We start from the raw sequence: 22254 nt of genomic DNA, 5'->3' as shown, positions 1-22254 counted from the left end.
AAGTAAAGGGATTGACTTACTGATTGGTTGACTTAACGATTCATCAACGCTCAGACGAAACGGCTGAAGCTAGAATAAAACCTTGGGTGAGGGTCACTCTTGGTCCGAAGGCGACTGATAAAAAGTTCATACTAGAACGTAATGAAGTGTACAAAAAAGTACTAAATATGGTATCATTTCTATTTGGCGAACCGGTAGAGCTAGAACTCTGAAATTTGGATTGAGGGTCATTGATAAAGTGTAGGATAGTAGGATACTAAAGGGTTTTTTAGAAATTCGAACAATAATTATCCGAAGAGTACTAAAATGTACCAAATTTGGTACAATTTCTTAGCATGTGAATGGATAGAGCTAAAAACTTAAAATTTGGAATGCGAATCAAGGTTGAGAAGTAAGGTCGATATAAAGAGGTGGTTTTGGAAATGTGTACTCATGTATACGAAAAGTACTAAACAGCACTAAATGTGGCACAATTTGACTTTGCAGAAATTGATGCAGCTGGAATCCTGAAATTTGAAATTACATTACCGTCGGAGTGTAGGATTATAATATGTAGGTACTTTTGGACGTTTTTTACTTATGTGTACAAAAACTACTAAATCGTACTGTAATTGGTGCAATTTTATGTTGGTTAAACCGATAGAGCTGGAACACTAAAATTTGGAAATAAGATTACTTTTGAAGTGTAGGAATGGGTTATGGATGTAGTTTTGAAAATTCATACTTATGGGTATTAAATTCGGTACAGTATGAATTTTTGGTGGACCGATAGAGCAAAAATCCTGAAATTTTGAATTTGAAATTTTGTGTACGATTGGTATATGTAGGAAGTTTTGGAAATTTGTACTAATGTGCACTAAATTGTAACAATGTGGATTTGGGTGTATCGATAGAGATGAAATTTTGAAGTTAGGATCACTCTTTGGGTACACGATTGGGTTGTGTAAGATGTCTTAAAAGTTCATACTAATGTATACTAAATTTGGTACAAATTACATTTTTGATGAACCGCTAGAGCTGGAATCCAAAAATTTTGAGTTAGGATAATTTTGCGGTTTAGAATTGGATCATATAGCAAGTTTTGCAAATTCATACTAAAGTGTTTGAAATTGTACTAAATTTGGTACAATTATATTTGAGTGACGCGATCGGGCTCGAATCCTGAAATTGGAAAATATGATTTCTACTGGATTTATATTAATGTGTATTAAATGGTTGTAATAATGGTTCAAGTGTACGAAAGATAATAAATTATACCAAAATTAGTATAGAGCTAGGTTTATGTTGCAGTCAGAATTGGTGTGTAATGTAAGAGTAAGAGAAAAAGAAACTAAATGGTACTATAATTTTAATTATGTTCCATATTGATGTGTAGGGTGAGCTAATCAGTTATCGGCGAAAACAAAATATTTTATTTAGACATGTTTAAATAATCCCAACTTCCCTTTCGACCTTTGTAAGCCACATTGGCCAATATGCGAAACGTGTGGCATAATGGTGGATATGTGGTATCTCTTGGCTTTTCTTTTCATTGCAACTTCGACCATGTAGCGCATTTCAAAAGAGTATTACAAATCTGTGGACACGATAAAATAATGCATTTCGAAATGCTATACTTAAATATCTCCTACCAAATATTGCTTCCGGCTCCCTAATCTATAAAGAATATCTGCAAGGATTAATCCTCCAAATTGGTGATATTATGTATATTGGCATTTATCATTATTCTTTACAAATACCCATATAAGGGGACACTTTTTAAATGTTTCCAAATTTTTGTTTTCAAAAACAACAGCAACAACCGAAATACTTTCATCTACATTGAAACATTGTGTACATTTAAAAATTGATATCATTTTTCTGGGGGAGGAAGAAGAATTTCCTAATAACAATAAACCACTTATGTACTCTCCCCCTCGCGTAAAATTTCCCACTAATACTTGAAAAACAACGACTAAGCTCTTTTAATGGTTTGATGATAGTTGGTTGTTCTGTATTGTAAATGCTGTGGTATGTCATTGTCTTCACCAAAACAATTCACAAAATTTCGTCAGGCACACGAATTAAGTAGCAAATGTTGGAATTGTCTTTAACAATTAGGCACATAAGCTGTACGCCGGCGTCGAGCTCCCCTCATCTAATGGGACCACAATTTGCATTTTTAGGTTTCTAGGCGTTCGTTCATGCTATTTTCACTTTGAACGCCTGCTGATGCCATTGCGACAACTGTCTTAATGGCCTTGATGATGAAATTGTAATGGTACAGTAGTGGCAGTGGGTAGCAGGTCCTCTTCCACAGTTTCCCGGTCCGTCCGTCGGTCGGTCGCTGTACTATTCTCTTTGTATTTGTATGTTTACTTTCAATGCATGAAACATCTGCCATGCATTGTTGGCGTACATGTGTGTGTGTGATTTTGGTGCTATGTTTTTGTTTATTGTTGTGAAACAACAAGAATTTCTGCATTTTTGGCGCAAAACCCCTATAGCATGGTTTCACGATGCTCGCTCGCTCGCTTACAACCAACATTTTGGGTTGTACTCGTAAAACTGACATTGTATTTTGGCTAGGGAATGCACCAACGACGATGATGATGCTGATGATTGTGACCATGATTATGATGCTGATGATGATATTGTTGCTGTTGTTACCTCTCTGTTAGGGGTTTTGTTGTCGTTCTGTTCTGTTTCAGGTTTAAAATTTTTTGTGTCTGCCAGAGAACATGTACAACTGTTGTTCTACAGAAATAACCGGCTGAACACAATGTGGGCGAGTGCGTTGGTATGCCGCTGTATGCATTTGTATTTGTATTGTATTCATACATGCATTGTGTTCTTAAGCATTGCTCAAAAACACAACGCTGCAACATTTGTCCGCACACGTGTACATCACCACCAACACCACCTCTCCATGCCACTAAACCCCAATTGCAGCGAGTAGTGGTATGCGGATGCGGGGGCGTGTATATTAATAAAACATGTGTCAGTTTATGTTTTATGCGACACTGTTTTCGCTGCACCGACCGGTGGTAGGTGCCTTAGAGTATAGAGAGCGACCAACCAAAAAACAACTAGAAAAAAATATGTACGCCGAATAGCGAAAACTGGGTTATGTGGTAAATATGGCCCTGAAACTTGTTCTTGGTACAAGAACATGTGGCCTACATCTCCATACAGCTGTGTATATTTTTTTTATTTTTGCAACAAAAAAATACAAAAAATGAAAAATGCCATATAAATATTTGCATACTTTCACATACAACCCACACATACACACATATGTATAGATGGATGACTACCTTCAATTCCGAAAAAGGTAATATTTGCATTTGTTTAATTCAAGAGGCGGCACTTTTTTAAATACAGTGACATTGTATAAGATAAGGATGGGGTATGATTATCATATCGTCATTGATATCTTGAGTTTTTTGATCGCAAAAGGAAAGAACGAAAATAAGAATTCGATTAATATTAAATACAATTTGCTCGAAAAGAGTCAATAAAAGCAGGGTTCCCAATAAGTCAAATATTCTTTTTACATTTTAATTTTGTGATAGATGATGATTTAATCGTTTGTGATGGAATTAGAAAAAAGTATTTTTAGGCATTCGTTTAATTGTGTTTCTAAAACGTTTTGACAGCGTAGGCCGAAGGGTTCAGAGTGAGATGAGATAGTCTAAACATCTCATCTCACTCTGAACCCTTCGTCTCATTTTAGGAATTCATCTAAGAGTGGTGGAATTATAAATATAAATATCTTCATGCATTTGGATGAAATCCCTAAATGAGAGATTTCCAGCGTGTCTCACATCTCCGACCTTATCGACGCATATACAGCCCCTGTAGTATAAGTCTGATGATATAAAATGTGGTATAGATATGAAAGTGTTTTATCTTAAATACGAATTTGAGTGATATTTATTGATAACGGTATGAACTGTATAAGTTAACATTCCCAATTTTATAATTTTCAGTTGGTAGGTGAAAAATCCCATATTATCTTCATTTACTTTCAAATTTTGAAATTATTTATTTAATTTATATTTCTTTATATTTTTCATTATATTGTTTATAAGACTACAGAGAATTTATATTTTTTTAAATCTACTCATAGACTGTGTGTGTGTTTCTCTTGCAATCTCAATAAATTATAACAACATCTAAATATATTTCCATATATGTTGCAATGTAAAATTATTTACTACGTAGGGGAGACTGGGGCACCTTCGGCACTTTTTTTTTAGAGCTCTATATCTCAGTACATATTCAACATATATAACAACTATATGGCTGATTATTGTCCTCTGACACTTAATTATGAAAAATAGTACCAAAAAGATATATAAAACTAGTATTAGTTAAAAAATTTTACAGTTTTGTAAAAAAAGTCAAATTTGCCGAATGTGCCCCAACCCGGGGTAGCTTCGGCATTTGATGGGGCACATTCGGCACCATAGTCATAGCCGGGTAATTGTCATCGCTATCAGTCTGGTTGAAATTCTGATTATCTAAAGGCTCTATTTGGTTTTAATACGCCACACAATGTTTGAATTATAGGGCTTCATTTTCTAGCGGCGAACGTTTACATCTCAAGGTTGCACACACCATCAGAAATAGGGGTTTTCTATCGCATTTTCGTCAATATAAGCACGTTTGATCTTTTATATGCAATTTCGAACCATATTAAAGGATTAGTTTTAAAGACAAACTCAAAAACATTTTAAGGAAATAATATTGCACAACCTGTATATGGCCGAATGTGCCCCAATTTAAAATGCCGAATGTGCCCCGAATGTAATTTTTTTCGATCAGTTTTGTAAAAATATTATATTTTTAAATATTTCTATAATAATACACATCGTAGTTAACCTCTTTTTAATAAAATTGTCATAAAAATTTAAAAAGTTTTATACACGAAATACTTACGAAATGGAATTGAAATATTACAGAAACATCTATAAAAATACAAAAACCTATGTATCTAAATAAGCTTATTAGCTAGAAATTTCAAACTTTGTGTAAGTTATTTATTTCGATATTCGATACCTATGTATCGAAACTAGTGATGTACGGTGAGAGCTTCATATCGAAAACGCGATTGCCGAAGGTGCCCCGATGCCGAAGGTGCCCCAGTCTCCCCTACTACTAAGCTAGTAAAACAATTCGAAATTGAATTTATTTGTTGGAAAATATTTATGCCAGACTAGGAATCAAGGGTAAATGATTTTTGCTGTGAAATCATTTCCAAGCAATGTTATGAAATGAATGAAAATCCTTCTTAACAAAAAATATCGGGTTATAATTTGAAAGCATTGTTGATGTTGAATAGTTTAGTGCAGTATGATGTAGAATTTAAAATATATATATATATATATATATATATATAAATATCATCCCTGTAAATGAGACACTGACCTTTCATGTTACAAAGAAAACACATTCTTCACTATATAAAATACTATTTCCTATTAGCATTTTCATCAGCTTTCCAAGAACTCAATATAAATACTTAGCATTATAAGCACAACTGGGTATATAATTCCATTTTCACATCATTCAAATAAATAGGTCAAACTAAGCCTCCATAAAGACAAAAGGAGAATAAGAATCACTTCTGTTTTATTATTATTATGAATGAATGAAAGACTGAATCGAAGTATTCTGGACAATAAAAGTTGAAATGGAAAGGAGAAAAACTGAATGTTGACTATTGCTGGTGGTCAGTCAATAAGAAAACAATAGAGTGAAGTAGTTTCTATTTTTTTCGCAAAATCATTTTCTATTTCTTTTCTTTGGCAACCTTAATACTTATTTACTGAAGAGAAAATATATTTTTATTTATTTTGCACTTGAACGTTTCAATAGTAGATAAGGGGGAAAGAGGATGACTTTTATATATTGTAAACCCAAAGAAAAAAGCGAGTTTCATTATGTCCGATAGATGGAGTTGAATGGATTTGAACAGAATTCACTTGGAAAATATATATTAATATAAACGACACCTGATGAGTAATTTACAAAAATCGGACTTAATTAAAGTCAATATAAGGATGAACATTGTTAACGATAATTGTTAATTTTTATAAATATGATCTTAAAATTTTAAAGGATATTGAACAAATTTTAGAACGATATCTCACTAAAAACATAGCGGAATCGAAATACATTTCAACAAGTTATTAGAAACTATATTTTTTGTACTGGCTTAGTATACATACAGAATATTATATTTATTAGTATATGCAAAATACATTTTTGGTATACTACTTAGTTTAATACTAACCAAAATCAAATAACTTAAAAATATCAAAATTAAAAAAAAAATTGAATTCCTATTATTTAAAATAAGAAGCTATCTACGTTTAAGTGTGAAATGAATTACGAATATTTTTGTATCAATAAATCTCTTAATTAAAATAATACAAATTGAAATGTCATATCCGCATAGACATATAGGGTGCAAATATAATATCTTATACATTATAGTTATTTATTTAGGACAGCCTTTGTAGCTGAAGACCATTGTGATGCCGAAATAAAACTATAGAATACAATATTACAGACATCAATACAAATAGTTTTTTTTTCTCAGATATTTTCAACGACATGTGAGATTTTCCTTTGTCAGTTTATTTTTCTTTGCCTTTTGTATGAATGATGTAACCTTACAACCGAACTTCAATACATAAACTGACAGAAAACACACAGCACACATACATACACAAATGTATCGTGTGTGTGTGTGAACTCATTTACCAAGAACTGCCTGTGACTGTGAATGACTATTATTGTTGTTGCTGCAATACGTTTGGATTATTTTCCCTCCGTAAAGAAAAAAAGGCACAAAAGATAGGCATTGAAGGAAAACAACATAAACAAATACTTGATTAAAAAGCCCAATGTAAATATGTATTAAGAAAATATTTAAGAGAAACCCAAAACTATTCACATCTACACACACGCACACACAAACAAAACATGTCCACTATAGGCCAAGTAGCGCATGAATGAATGTACAAATAAATAGGTGCTACACAAATACAAACAAATTGAAGTGAAAAGAGAAAACACACAGACAATTTAGATTTGAAACAAAAAGACATGTGTGCGTTCACTTTTACCCCATAACGTATGAGCAATATTAATTTTTTATCATATGTCAATCATACGCTCGATATGACATGAAGTGGTTGGAAAGCGAACATATAAAAGGATTTAAATGTACAATATGATGAATTTTTTTTTGTGTGGGGGAAAACTACGCATTCTACATGTATTTTAGGTTAGGGTGTGTATTAAGAACTCTACTAAATTTCAATTAAATATTTAAAGTCATTTGAATCATTCAATAGAAAATCAATTAAATTGATTTTTGTAAATAAATTCATGATATTTACTAATATTGGTAAATACATATCCTTTCTACAGACTGAGAATAGTTGGTAAAAGATAAATCAGATACATGTATGGCACTTTTGAAGAAGTTCATTAATTGTGGGTAATAAAATATGCCATATTTACGATTTCTCACGCCACCACAACAACCTACAACCTAAATTCATAAATATTCTATTCAATTGTTGGGAAATGTTTATGACTACAATCACCGACATAGTCCAAAGTGTTATAAAATAAAGATATTTTCACTTTATCCACACACATATTAAACTCGGTGCTGGAAATTATCCTTACAAGTTGTTAAATTTTATTTACGACCTTTTTTTGCTTCGCCTGGTATATTCATACCACTTGGTTCCTCGATATAGTTGGATCATTTATTGTGCGTCTGTCTGTTCATTGAAGTGAGTGGTCGTTTAGTAGAGGCGGCCAGCGTTTCTTTGGGTGAAATTTCGGTTTAACTAAGCGTAAATTTATGGTGTTTGTTATTATGTGGGCATCTTTGGTTTTGCACCATATTTTGTTTGCCATTTTAATGACTCTAAAAATGTATATACGGACAATAACAACAACAAAAACAACAAATAAGAGCAACCCAACAAATTTTATTTAATAATACGAGGTGTTTATGGCGATACCTTCTTCTATGGTTATTTTAGTTTGGGCAACAATGTGCAAAAGGTATCCCCAGCAATAAAATGAGAAAAGTCCATTAAAGTCATAAGAAAGGAATAAAGAAATCAACAAGGACAAAATAACTAAAATTGATTTGCTAACAAGTCTATGCCGAAAGTTACTGGATGATGTGTGGGTGAATATAGAATGTTTTCTTTCTGTTATGCTTAGAAAAAAAGTTGACGTGTGTTTTCACATATTTTTTTAATAATTGTTCGGTGTTACATCGAAAAAAAATTAACATCAAGAGAATGGTTAAAAAATTTGTAAGAGGGCGACTAGATGATACCCTTCACCACAACAGATGCTCATATGTACAATAATATCTTGTAGATAGGATTGACATAGCATATTTGTGGGACCATTGAAATGAAATCGGACGAAATTAATTGTGTGAACTACATAGATATCTGAACTAATTTAAAACAACCCATACCATTCTGAAATCTTTGAAAATTTAATGTCAATCGGGCAGTCTGGGGTTCTTTGGTATATCATTTGGATGAAATCGAGCAAAAGTATGTATGGGAGCTATATGCAAATCTGGACGTATTTGGGCAACCGTGGCATCCACCTTTTGGTATGCTGCAGCACAGTGCGCTTTCGACAATTTATCTCGACACAAAATCCAATGCACATTATTCTAGATTCAATTTGGTACGTTGTACACTAATTCGTCATAATCGGCCAAATCAATAAAACTTCGCGTACATCAATCAGGACGTAAATCGGACAAAGATTGGCATATCTCGACTTAATTCAGTACTCTGTGCAAAATTTTGTCTCAATAGGACCAATATTGGCAGTATTGTGCTCTATTTACATAAAATCGGATGAAACTATACATGCGAGCCATATCTAAATCTGAACCGATTTAAACAAAACTTGGCATATATCAATCTAGACCTAATTCTGTACTCTGTGCAAAATGTTGTCTCAGACGGACTAATATTGGGAGTTTGGTTCACCATTTACATAAAATCGGACGAAACTATATATGGGAGGTATATCTAAATCCGCAGTGTGGTGAAGAGTATAAAATCGGACGAAACTACATATATAGGTGGTATATCTAAATCCAGAGTGTGGTCAAGGGTATAAAAATTATACCTGAAGTAAACCTTGAAGTGAATTATGAATAAAAAAACTTCCCTTTGACTAAGGGCTAACATTCAATTACTATAAATATAGATCATAATTAAAAAGGCGTCCGTCTATGTTTATAAAAAATCAATAATAATTATCAATACACATGCAAATATTATTAAAACCCTTTATTATGTCCACATTTTTGGGTAACTTACATACTAAATTTTATCTAAATGGTTTATCTAAAATTCCGAAAAATATGTATATTCCTAACAAATCATCGCTCTTCCTAAAGATCAAAATAATCAATACTAATCGAACCAATAGTCTATTCTGTATACTGTTTCTTGTTGTTACGCCTTTCAAAAATATTGGTATTTTCATTTTTGTTTTTTTCCTATTCCCCTCGCCAGTTTGTTATTGTCTTAGAAATGTGGTGGGATTCCTATCCTTCTTGGCATTCAACGGAAACTGTGGCAATTTTAATAATAATTTTCAATAAACTTTTTGGCAGCTTTATTACGAAAATTATTTTCGGTTGCAATATTTCCCTTGACGTTCCTATCTCAGAGCTTGGGGATAGTTGGATTTTTTTCTCCTATTACCAACACGCTTACCCATCCATATGTCTACGGATGGCTTTTCGTGGATGGGGCGGTAATAATAATTTTTTGCTGATTTGTTGATTTTTCTTGTTATTTTTTTTTTTTCGGGATAATTCCCCCAAAAGAATAACTGGTTGGTTGCTTGCTTGGTGTTTGTTCGAATGAAAAAGATGGAAAGAAAAAATACAACACAAACCAAAAAATATTAACGATAAACCAAATACAAATAACGAAATATGATTTATATTTTTCTCCATAAAAATGAAGTACCCTACAGCCAAAATGGAAGCCAACACCAGAGATGTATTGGTGGATATAAATGTCTGTGGAAGTAATGAAAGTGTTTTTGGATATTAGATTTGTTTGTTTTGCTATTTAGGATAACTGTTGGGAATGCTTTTCGGTTAAGGAAGCGTTAAAATTTATGAATTTTTTAAAGGATAACGCCTTTTGGCAATTCCCTTGAAATTAGCCATAATAAAATGGATTTTTACATCAGGAAAAAATAAGGATATTGGGAATGTTTGAGAAAATAAACCATATAAATTACTAGAATTTTTTGAATTTTTTAAAAATAAAATAATAATAAATTGATAGTAGGCCGTTTGCCAAATCATAACCTATAAACATCGTAGTTTCACATTATATTATTCAATTGTATGATCCGGGCAAGATAGCTGGTGACGTATTAACTATACAAACTAATACGAAATTATTTTTTTTTTTTCAAATTTGATACTGCACGAACACATCAAATTCAATTATGAAATAAAAAAATATATTAGAAATAATTGTTGTATTACTACACAGTCTCCAATGACCTTTTCGAGTTTAAAGCTAACGTCATTTGGAAATAAGTAAATTCCATGAAATCACACATTTTTATTTCGAAAGTGAAATATTTTAAAGAAAAAAATTCACAGAAATAATTGAATAATGCAATTGTTTTGACCTGACAAATTGAAGTTGACGTGCAACGAAATGAAAACAATCTTTTGGCATCCTCCTGTTCTCTCGGGATTTGTATTTCAGCGAAATGCTAATTGAAAATTGGACACAATTTGTGTTAATTATTTACAAAAAATAACAATCAAACAAAAACTGTTGATGTTTTTGTCGTTCTTGTAGTGGTAACGACTATTTTTTCCTTGTTGTAGTGTTTGTAGTTTTCCTTAAAAATTCATTGCAGGTTAAGTGCATTTTCATGTTTTCCGGTTGAAAGGTAAAACATACAAACACAACAAGACAAAGCAAAAAAAACAACATATTTGTGAACATTCAGTGTTGCTCTTATTGAGAAATTTGACAGGAAATATGCAAAAGGACGGGAAAAGAATATACAAAAATAGATTCAAAACCATATGCAATAATGACTACGTTCAGTAACTGAAAAGTGAGAATGGTTGGAACGTGTTAGAACCTTACGTTGAATATGTAGAAATTATACATACACGCATGTGGCAGAAGACAGGTCACATGGAGCGCTATTTCAAATTTCACTTTATCGAGATTTTTTAATTAACTATATAAACAATTCTTACTTACCATATAATCACTTTTTATGAACTCCTCGACCTGAAATATAAACATATTGATAATTAGTATTTCATATTTCAATTACAATAACATATTTATATCAAATAATTTTTAACACTGTGACACAAAATCTAGCCCATGATCTGGAGGAGAGAAATTCCTTATTGGGGTAGATGTCCTTGGGGAGCATATTAAGATAGGACGTCACTACATTCCCCATTCATGCTAAAAAATAAAAGTCTAAAACCAGAAAAGCCGATGCTTCATTGATGAAAAATCACTTTAAATTATTAGGGCCTGGCATTGCAGCTTCGAATATGTCGGTCATCTCGAAAGTGAAATAAATAAAAATATTTCCCCTAAATATGTATAAAACTCAAAAATTCACCTTGACTCCGGCTGGGATTTGAACCCTGGTTTCTATGGCATCTCTCGATTGTTGTCCGGTAAGTCAGTATACAATAAAAGTATGAGACATAAGCTACGAAATATTTGTTGCTTGTAGCAGCAATGGGGTTTAAAAGGTGAAATTTTTACTAATTTGACTATTTCTGAACAGTTTATACAACTCAATCACAAAAGAACTACAAACAAAAGAAACAAAATTCGTAAAACGACATTTATTCGATTTTCCGTAATTGAATATTAATCATACGACATGTGTTGCGGACAAAAGGTAATTTCGACAAGGATTTTTAAGGTCTTTACATCTTTGCTTCTCTTCGTAAATAAGTAGATGCGGATAATTGAAAAACGCTGTTGACTTTTTTAATTATTTTCATTTATTCCCATTGCAAAGAGTTCGACATTGGCACAGTCTTGCCAATGAATCGAAATCTTGTGTACATTTGCCTTGAATATGGCATTGATTAATGCATATTAACGAATTAATTACCCTGTCTTCGTTATTTCAATATGGTACGAATAATCTATGCGAATTGGGTTATATGTTTTAAGTAAAATTTTGATTAATAATAAAAATGTTCTGGTAAGGAGTTGGGAGCATTTTTTATTAAGAAATGTGTTTATAGTTTTTCCCAAAGAAAGCTAAACATTATATAAAACATATATTTTATTCCGCCAATGTTGTCTCAACTTTAAATAAGAGACAACTTAAATTCGTAGTTTATATGCAAACCATTGGTGAATATTCAACAATAAATATTCTCCAAACGTTATAATAACATATCTAAATACATTGGTTTATTGATAATCTGTGGATTATATCCATTTAGCATTTCCTTTCATGCAAATCCAATTTTATTCCATATTTAGCTTTATTGTAGAGTAAAGCCATTAATGTCCACCTTGACATATTTAGTAGAAATTGATGCTGGAAGCCGTTCGCCTTCTAATACCAAACAACATACATGCATACATATACATACATACAATTTATGCGCATACATACAAATGTTCATTTACCAATATCCAGATTGATGGCAGCAACATCACGTTTTTATTTCATAATTTATTCAAGTGCAAATTTCAATCAATTTTCCGATATTAGAGCGCGAATGGTTGCCATTTCCAAAGAAGATATAAGATACGGGTATATACAGATGGAGGTATTGACTAGAACTACACATAAATCATGCAAAGAAATCGGAAGAAATAGGAGGGTTGATAATTCAAATTGGGGATGAATGATTTTTTTTTTAAATATGAAAATCTCAAATTTATGCTGCATATAGGAAGGATAATTTCAAATAAAGAATTCCAATGAAGAATAAAATCAAACTACACCCATAGCACGTATTAAAGTTACCAATATGCAAATTACAGTTGAATACTGATGACCATGTAAATATTTCTCAACCTATGATCCAAAAATTGTGTTCCTGGAATTCAATAATAACACACTTTATTCGATGAATGTGGTAGATTGATATGGCACTTAATTGAACTTTTCGATTAAATAAATCAATATGGATGTGTGATTGAAAAAAAAAATGAAAAAAGTTTAAACCACCATCAAGATTTGACAATAAACATTTAAAAATATATAGATTATAATAACATGAAGATTGCAATTTAGACTAAGTGAAGTTAATTTTGCAAGTTTAAGATTAAAATTCATGACAGAAAATTGAGTGCTTGAAAATTTATTTTTACGCTCGGAATACCACAACTATATTCTAAGGGTATTATAGCTTTGTGTGGCTACCTCGACTAGCTGAGTCGATCTACGATACAGGCAACAGTGGACCAAAAGACCCCTTTAGTTTTTGATATTGGTCGGTAAATATTTAAGGTCTAAAATGGATATACAACTTTAAATTTGTCTGTTTTCTGGTCGCTTTGGGGGCCTCAATTTTGACCCGAACATCACGAATGGTATGACCATGGAATACACATGACTGTTTTGATGAAAATCGGTCAATATTTAATGGTCAAATGGACCCAGACTTTTGTGCAAAAACTTGCAAAATTCCTATTCTATGGCGTATATATCATCAACTATAGAAGTTGAAGAAGAGGAGTGTTTGCCCTTTAAATTGATACCAATTATATTGTTGTATGTACTCGGATAATTATGAAGTTAGACATGAGGTTCCGGGTATGTTCAGGTATGACACCTACAAATTTCGGTGATGATCAGATAATGGAATGGATCAAAAACTTTTTCTGTAGTTACCTGGTCGGTTATTCTAAACCGAACATCACAAAAAAAGACTTGGCCAGGTATTTATTTAGGGTAAATGAACTTGAATAACTTGAATCGTATGGCGTAAATGTTTACTCCGGGAAAACATGATTCGAAAAATGCCAGTGTAAGAAAAGCTCTTGATCTTCAATCGATTAAGAGGCTGCAAATACTGCGAAATTTCGCCCAGGCACGGAATATATGGTTGGCTCCGTCCGACTATACTGCTACACTCACTGATTGTTTTATTTCTTGGTGAGTTAGAATGCGGTATTTGAAGTATTTTAAGGGAAGAGTATACATTTTAAAAATATATATTTATTTATTTATTTAAAGCATATTTTAATACATTTTGGTATTTGCGCATAGTATCATATCAGTACCGATTGACCGAATTTTCAATTTATTGAAGACAAGATATTTATAAAACGTGTCCGAGATTTATAAATACCTTAAACCGAACATAGGAACATTGTCCAATCAAAATATACATTATGAGGTATTGAAGACGCCCTCGGTAAAAACGACTGATATTTAAATTTTATGCCCAATTCCATGCCAATGACACCTGTTTATAAAACATGTCTTACCGTGTTGTAAAAAATTTTCAAAATATTAAATATCAGCAAACTTCGTTGTACTTTTCATGGTCCATAACGGTATTTTTTCTGGAGTTCATATCGTAACTTATTTTTAAGTCCTTTTTAATGAACAACTTTGCTGGGTGATTATCTGTTGTTAGTGCAATTGCTTGTAATTAAAAACTTTTTTAAAGAAGCTGTATAGTTCTTTATGCGATTTTTTTTATTGGAAAAAAAAAAACTTACAGATGGGCAACCATTTTTTACAATCATTAAATTCATTTATGGAAGCTGCTTTTGTTATGTGTATATGAAAAATATTGTAATCAAATAGTCAGATTATCATGATGAGAACTGATACGACAAAATGTATGTTGGAAACCCCTTTATTTAGTGCGGGATACATAAACAAACAATAATATTTTGGGCTGTTGGAATCTTTTTGAATAATTTTCTGCATTATAAGAAGTTCAATATTTTCTTTGTTTCACAAATTGTGTATCCAAATCCATGTGTGATAAATCAATGTAAAACAATAACCCCAAGTCATTATTGTAAAAATAACTTAAATGTCAATCATTCATGAAAACATGTTAAACTTGCGAAAATACAGATTTAATAAATTAAAATTTATGCATAAACTATTTTAGAAATTGGAGAATAGACCACAATTTCCAAAGAAAATTTGCAAAATAGTTTTGTACACAACTCCTTTTGTCTGTTAAATAATTCAACTTAAACGTATTAGAAATATACCACACCACACCATATGTATGGGTGTGTGAGTCAGTTTGTATTCATTTTGTTGGCATTCTTTCATTTTGATAAATGTGTGTGTGTGTGCGTATGTATGTAAGAAACTTCAAGCAACGACAACAAGAAGCATCATAGCCTTCGAGATGGAGAAAACCCCCGTAAAATAATATGCAGATCCAAAGAGCACACTCGGAATAAAAATCCACCAACGAAAAAACGAAATCTACATAAAATGTAAATGTTATGTGTTTCAACAAGTTTCCTAGTTGTTGCTAGTCAGTCAGACAGTCAGTCGTTAGGTAGGTACCACTCGTACAACAGTAAGGCCAACTACTACTAACAACAACAACAACCGGAGATACATAAATGGCTGGGCAAATTTGAAAAACATTCTCCATGTTTCCAGGCAAACAGTGAGCGAAACAGCGTCATTGAAAAGCTCCCTATGTGCGCATATTGTGAAAGAAAACATTGTAGAAAACCTCAAAAATGTGGCATTTATGGTCTGTGTTTTGAAAAACATTTCTTTCTTTTGCTCAACACGCACGCACAAGTCCGCAAACTTGACTCAAACTACATAACTATTTTTTATTCATATGTGTTTTCAAAAAATATATTCGCCAAAATAAAACCACAATATTGTAGAGACGCACAGACGGTTCTATTACATATTCAAATGTATGCAATATATATATATACTAACATAGCTCAGTTTTAAACAATAACAAAAAAATTTATTTATTTATAGCAAGTCTTTATGTTATTGTTGCTGCAAAGTTTAAGACACACAAAGCCATCCAACTGTATAGTTGATGAAATGGAAGAGTGTGGTTGTGTGGGAGTGTGAGTGTGGCACTTCTGTATAGCCACAATGTGCGTATGTGAGTGAGTGATTTCTTGACAAAAGTATAAAAATTCATTTAAATCATCCATCCTTGCCGCTGTAAACTTCATTTACATATAGTCAGCACATTGTTTACTTACATAAAGATGTGTGGGATGGATGGAATAACATACAGAGAATTTATTAGGTTGTACCGTAAACTTTTTTATTTACTTTTTTATATTGGAATGGCCATATAGAAAACTTATTATAAAGTATCGTACAGAAAAAAATGTATGTCAACAACATCAAACTATATCAACAACAGATTATCAGAATATCCACAACATCAGATTATAACAGCGTTAAAAATAATTAAAACATTCGTTTTCAGAAAAATAATTTCAATCTACTCTTTGATGAAAAACACTGCATTAGGATAGTCGTAGAAAATGATTGTAAAAAATCTATGTTTTCTGATAGTATTTGACAAAATGATGTCAACGTCTTATATTGATAAATCCAATATGCCTGCAAAAATTTGAAAAATCGTATAAAAATATATAAATGTTAGATTATTTAACTAGATATAAGTAAACGATTTTTAATCCCCTACTTTTTGGCTTTATCACGCTGTCCAAAGGATTCACCAATTACAATTATTTTTTCGGAAGTTGATTGCCTAGGCAAACAAACAAAGTACCCATCTCAACTTTTTTTTTGGATGTTTACCCTTCCGTCCTCCGTGTGTGTGTTTTTTTTGAGCGTATCCAGTTTATTGTGAATGAAATGTTTGGTGATTGTTAAGTAAATATTTGCATATTTTTTCTGTTAAATTAAATTTAAGAAAACGAAATATTTATAAGCGTTCTCGTCTTCCTATATTTTCTCTCCATTTTGTTGTATCCTTTTTTAAGTTGGTTGGTGTCTGTGTGTTTATGGGATATTGGGAATACTGGGACATAACGAAATTGCCAGATTTTTATCAATTGAACAAATTTCCCTTTTGTTAAACTGCACGTTGTGGAAACAAACGTTGACACCAAATTTACATAAAAATCCGTCGATACGGCTAGGAAAATTCCCAACAAGGCGATAGCGAATAAAACCAATAATAATAATAACAACAACAGCAACACCAGAATAAAGGAAATATTAAATAATTTTTATTATTGTTTTGCCCAAAGAATTCAGATACTTTAATGGCGATTTCTTTTTGTCTTTGCCTTCGTTCTTTATTTGCAGAATTCATACACAGCTCGGTGCGCTACATTGAAATGTCCAACACCCACCTGCAGAGTGTCGATGACGAAACATTTCAGGGTCTCAGACTGAAAACATTAAAACTTATTGACAACGAATTACAGGATATATCCGAACGTAGTTTCAGGTAAGTTCCCCATTTTTGTCTATAGAAAATATGAATGAATCTCTCCACATCTTGGCAACGCAATTAGAGATGAAAATCTTAACGAAGAAAAGGAAGAAAGAAGGAAAACAAACATAAAAATAAATATGTTTCCCACTGCTTTGATCTATAGGGAAAAAATCACACAGCTATGGACAGGGTAAATGGATGAAGTGACCTAAAAAAGAAACTGAAACACACACACATGAGCGAATTCACAAAAAAAGAAGGAAAACCTTCTCAAAGCCATAAAGCAGCTTATAAATATTAATGGGATTTTAACGAAGCAGGAGCAACAGCAGCAGCAACAGAATTTTCTTTATTTCTTGATAACTGAATAATGGCTGGGTTTGTGTGCTAGTCAGTCATCATGCCAGTAGCCACAAGACAAAAACAAACCAAACACAGAAAAAACACGGTTTCAACCACAGCACACACACACTGAACTGGGCATGGCTGGTCATTGTATTTGTATTAAAGCCAACAAAAATGGATAATACTGAAATATTTTCTATTAACTCTAAACACTCCACTCAAAAAAGGATATTGCATTTCGCTGTGCTGCTGGAAAAAATATATTCTCTGCAAAATACTAATAAGACTGAACACATACAAAGGCACTATATGTTGTTGTCCAGCAACACCCACAAAATAAATAAGATGTGTGTAAAAAAACACGTTTATGGGATTACTTCACATTGAAAGCAAACATTGAAGTGGGTTAACGACGATTTCTCATTGTTTCCTATAAGTTACGAAGTTACAATTATTAATAATTTGCAATGTATTGATCGATTGATGTGAAGTTAATATACCCAAGTGCTACAAGCTATCGAGAAAATATTCAATAGATCTTTATATTTGTTTCTTGCTTTTAAATTGAAAACATTTCATTTTTATTTACAATTGGAACCACTCTATTATTTTGTTTTCCTTGAGTAAACCCAACACCATTCAAGTGTTTAAAACGATGTGAAAAATGTCGATGTTTTGGTTTTGGGAATGTTACCACCCTACGAACAAAATGCTAACGAATATTATTATTGCATTTCGAGACAACAAAAAGTGCAGTATAACCAACCACACATTCCGAACACAATGTAATTCGGAGTAACAACCACACACACACTATACACACACATATTTTGTCGTTACCAACAAACCAAAACAAGACTTTCTCACGCTCACATCAAATCCATAAGAATCCCCGTATAAGTTCTCATAAATACACGTTCTTCGAAACCGAAGTGCAACAGAAGATTCCTCTATGCCATCAAGACCCTCCAAATACCAGCAAATACCACAAAAATGATTTATTACTGGAGATTTGTTAAAATGTTATGTTCCTTCAAAGTAAAACGACGAAAAGGAAAACTGCTCGGAACGGAAACAGCAAAAATGTGGTAAAAAAGAGGAAGATATACCACCATACAGAAATTACAAATGAAAACAGAATAACAGCTAAGAAAATAATATTAATGCAGAGCTTAGTAGGGTGGAAATGATAAACTATAATAAATAATCTATAAAACGATGCAGGAAAAAACCAAATACATTTACAATTTGATCAAAAGCTAATAAAATGCATAGAAGAACAAATAAATACCAAAAAATAGAGGAAAGAAAAGTGAACAGGAAAAACCACTAAGGGAAAGTTTTAGCAATAAAGCAAAGCCAAAACTTCCTATGTGGCAGATCAAAGAATTTTGGCTAATATATAACAGATATAACATAAAGAGTTTTCGAGATATCATGGCATGTTTCTGTGGAATATTTTGTTTTTAAATACAAATTATTTTCAAAAAGAATCTATACTAATAAAAGAGTAAAGTGATTGACTGACTGACTGATTTAACGATTCATCAACGCCCAGACGAAACGGCTGAAGCTAGAATCTTGAAATTTTGGGTGAGGGTCACTCTTGGCCCAAATGTGACAGATAAGGCTGGGTTTTTGGAAATTCGTACTAGAAGGGTACGAAAAGTACTAAAACGTACTAAATGTGATGCCATTTGTATTTGGCGAACCGGTGGAGCTAGAACTCTGAAATTTGGTTTGGTGGTCGATGATGGAGTGTAGAATAGATGTACCAAAGGGTTGTTGGAAATTCGAACTATAACTATCCGAAATGTACGAAAATGTACTAAATTTGGTACAATTCTGTAGCATGAGAACGGATAGAGCTAAAAACTTGAAATTTGGAATGCGAATTAGGGTTGGGAAGTAGGGTCGATATAAGGAGATGGTTTTGAAACCGTGTACTCATGTGTACGAAAAGTACTATATGGTACTATATTTGGTACAAATTTGATTTGGAGCTACAAATGGAGCTAGAATCCTGAAAATTGAAAGTAACATTACCGTCGGAGTATAGGATTGTGATATGTACGTAGTTTTGGAAATTTGTTACTTATGTGTGCGAAAAGTACTAAATCGTACTATAATTGGTACAATTTGGATTTGGGTGAACCGATAGAGCGGGAACAATAAAATTTGGAGTCAGGATCACTGTAGGGGTGTAGGATTGGGGTCAGGACTCAGTTTAAGACATTATTACTTATGGGTACTAAATGGTACTAAATTTGGTACAATTTGAATTTTAGGTGAACAAATTGAGCTAGAATCATGAAATTTGGAGACAGGATCATTGTTGAGGTGTAAGATTGAGATATGTAGGGAGTTCTAAAAATTTGTACTAATGTGTACTAAATTTGGTACAATTTAATTTGTGGGTGAACCGATGGTATTGGAATCCTGAAACTTGGATTTAGGATCACTGTGGGGGTGTTGGTTTGAGTTAAGTAGGAAGTTTTGGAAATTCGTACCACTGTGTACTAAATTTAGTACAATTTGAATTGTGGGTGAACCGTTAGAGTTGGAATCCTGAAATTTAGATTTTGGAGCACTGTGGGGGTGTTGATTTGGGTTAAGATGGAAGTTTTTGAAATTCGTACTAAATGGTACTAAATTTGGTACAATTTGATTTTTTGGTAAACCAATTGAGCTAGAATCATGAAATTTTGGAGTCAGGATCATTGTTGAGGTGAAAGATTGAGATATGTAGGGAGTTTTAAAATTTTGTACTAAATTTGGTACAATTTAAATTGTGGGTGAACCGATGGAATTGGAATCCTGAAACTTGGATTTAGGATCACTGTGGGGGTGTTGGTTTGAGTTAAGTAGGAAGTTTTGGAAATTCGTACCACTGTGTACTAAATTTGGTACAATTTGAATTGTGGGTGAACCGATAGAGTTGGAATCCTGAAATTTAGATTTTGGAGCACTGTGGGGTGTTGGTTTGGGTTATGTTGGAATTTTTTGATATTCGTACTAAATGGTACTAAATTTGGTAAAATTTGAATTTTTGATGAACCAATTGAGCTAGAATGTACTAATGTATACTAAATATGGTACAATTTAAATTGTGGGTGAACCGATAGAGTTGGAATCCTGAAACTTGGATTTAGGATCTGTATGGCGGGTAGGATTGGGGTATGCAAGAAGTTTGGGAATTAGTACTACTGTGTACTAAATTTGGTACATTTGATACAGAATCTTGAAATTTGAAGTTAGGGTCACTGTCGGGGAATAGGATTGGGATATGTAGAAAGTTTTGGACATTCGTAATAATGTTTACAAAATGGTACCAAATGGTTGTTAGGATTACTGTTGGTGGGTTCGAATGGGGTATGTAGGAAGATTTGGAAATGTATACTAATGTTTACTAAATGGCACTAGATTTGGCACAGTTTGGATTAAAAGTTAACCGAAATCAGATGAAACCATGAAATTGAGTAATAAGATTTTCATTGGATTGCATGATGTAGGTTGTAATGGAAATTTGTACCTATGTGTATTAAATGGCACTAAATTTGAAACAAATTGGATTTAGCTGAACCAATGGAATCCTGAAATTTGAAATTAAGATTGGGGTATGTGGGAAGTGTTGGAAATTCGTATGTTAATGTAGGAAGTTATGACAATTTATATATTTATGTTTACTAACTGGTACATAATTTGGATTTGGGTGAAGCTATATTTGAAATTTGAAAATTTAAAAACAGTACAAATGACACCAAATTTTGTATAGAGCTTGATTTCTTTTGCGGTCAGAATTTGCTTGTACAGGACTGAGGTAGATTAAAAAAAAATGCACTTATGTGTACGAAAAGTACTTAATGGTACTAAATTTGGTGCATGTTGGATTTAGGTGAACAGATAGAGCTGGAGTCTTCAAATTGGGAATTAAATGACTGTTGCAGTGTAGGATTGAGGTAGTTTTGGAAATTCGTACTTATTGGTACGAAAAGTGCTAAATGGTACAAAATTTAGTACATTTTTGATTTTGCTTGAACTTGGAATAAAAGTACTAAATGGGAAAAAAGTACTAAATGGTACCAAATAGTTTACAAATTGTTTTCGAATCCTGAAAGTTGCAACTTCGGTTACTGTGAGAGTGTATGATTGATATAGGTTTGGAATATGCATACAAAATGGTACGAAATCTGGTACATTTTGGTGAATAAACAGAGCTGGAATTCTTAAATTTGGACTTACGAATTGCTATTTGAAATCAGGTTTAGAATATTAAGATAGGATCGGAATGTGGGTACGAAAAGTACAGAATGGTACCAAAACTGGTAAAAATTGGTTTTTAATGAACAGGCAGAACTGGAATTCATAAATTTGGACTAACGATCACTATTGGAAAGCAGGATTGAGGTACATTTGGAAATTCG

The 22254-nt window shown here is 32.5% G+C and overlaps 1 protein-coding gene across 1 annotated transcript in view; it reads left to right on the top strand.

Moving 5' to 3' along the window:
- Positions 1–22254, top strand: part of LOC133333303 (chaoptin) — a 44915-nt gene that overhangs the window by 10749 nt on the left and 11912 nt on the right. Inside the window, exon 2 of the mRNA XM_061541618.1 lies at positions 17353–17497. Within this exon, the coding sequence (XP_061397602.1) occupies positions 17353–17497 (145 nt within the window). The remainder of the gene's footprint in view (positions 1–17352; positions 17498–22254) is intronic.

The sequence above is a fragment of the Musca vetustissima genome, unplaced genomic scaffold (genome assembly GCF_032173495.1).
Source record: "Musca vetustissima isolate MV318-11 ecotype Yass unplaced genomic scaffold, APGP_CSIRO_Mvet_v1 utg7641, whole genome shotgun sequence".
NCBI classification, from domain to species: Eukaryota; Metazoa; Arthropoda; class Insecta; order Diptera; family Muscidae; genus Musca; species Musca vetustissima.
Note: the sequence above shows the minus strand (reverse complement) of the source record. Positions and strands in the feature narration are given on the sequence as shown.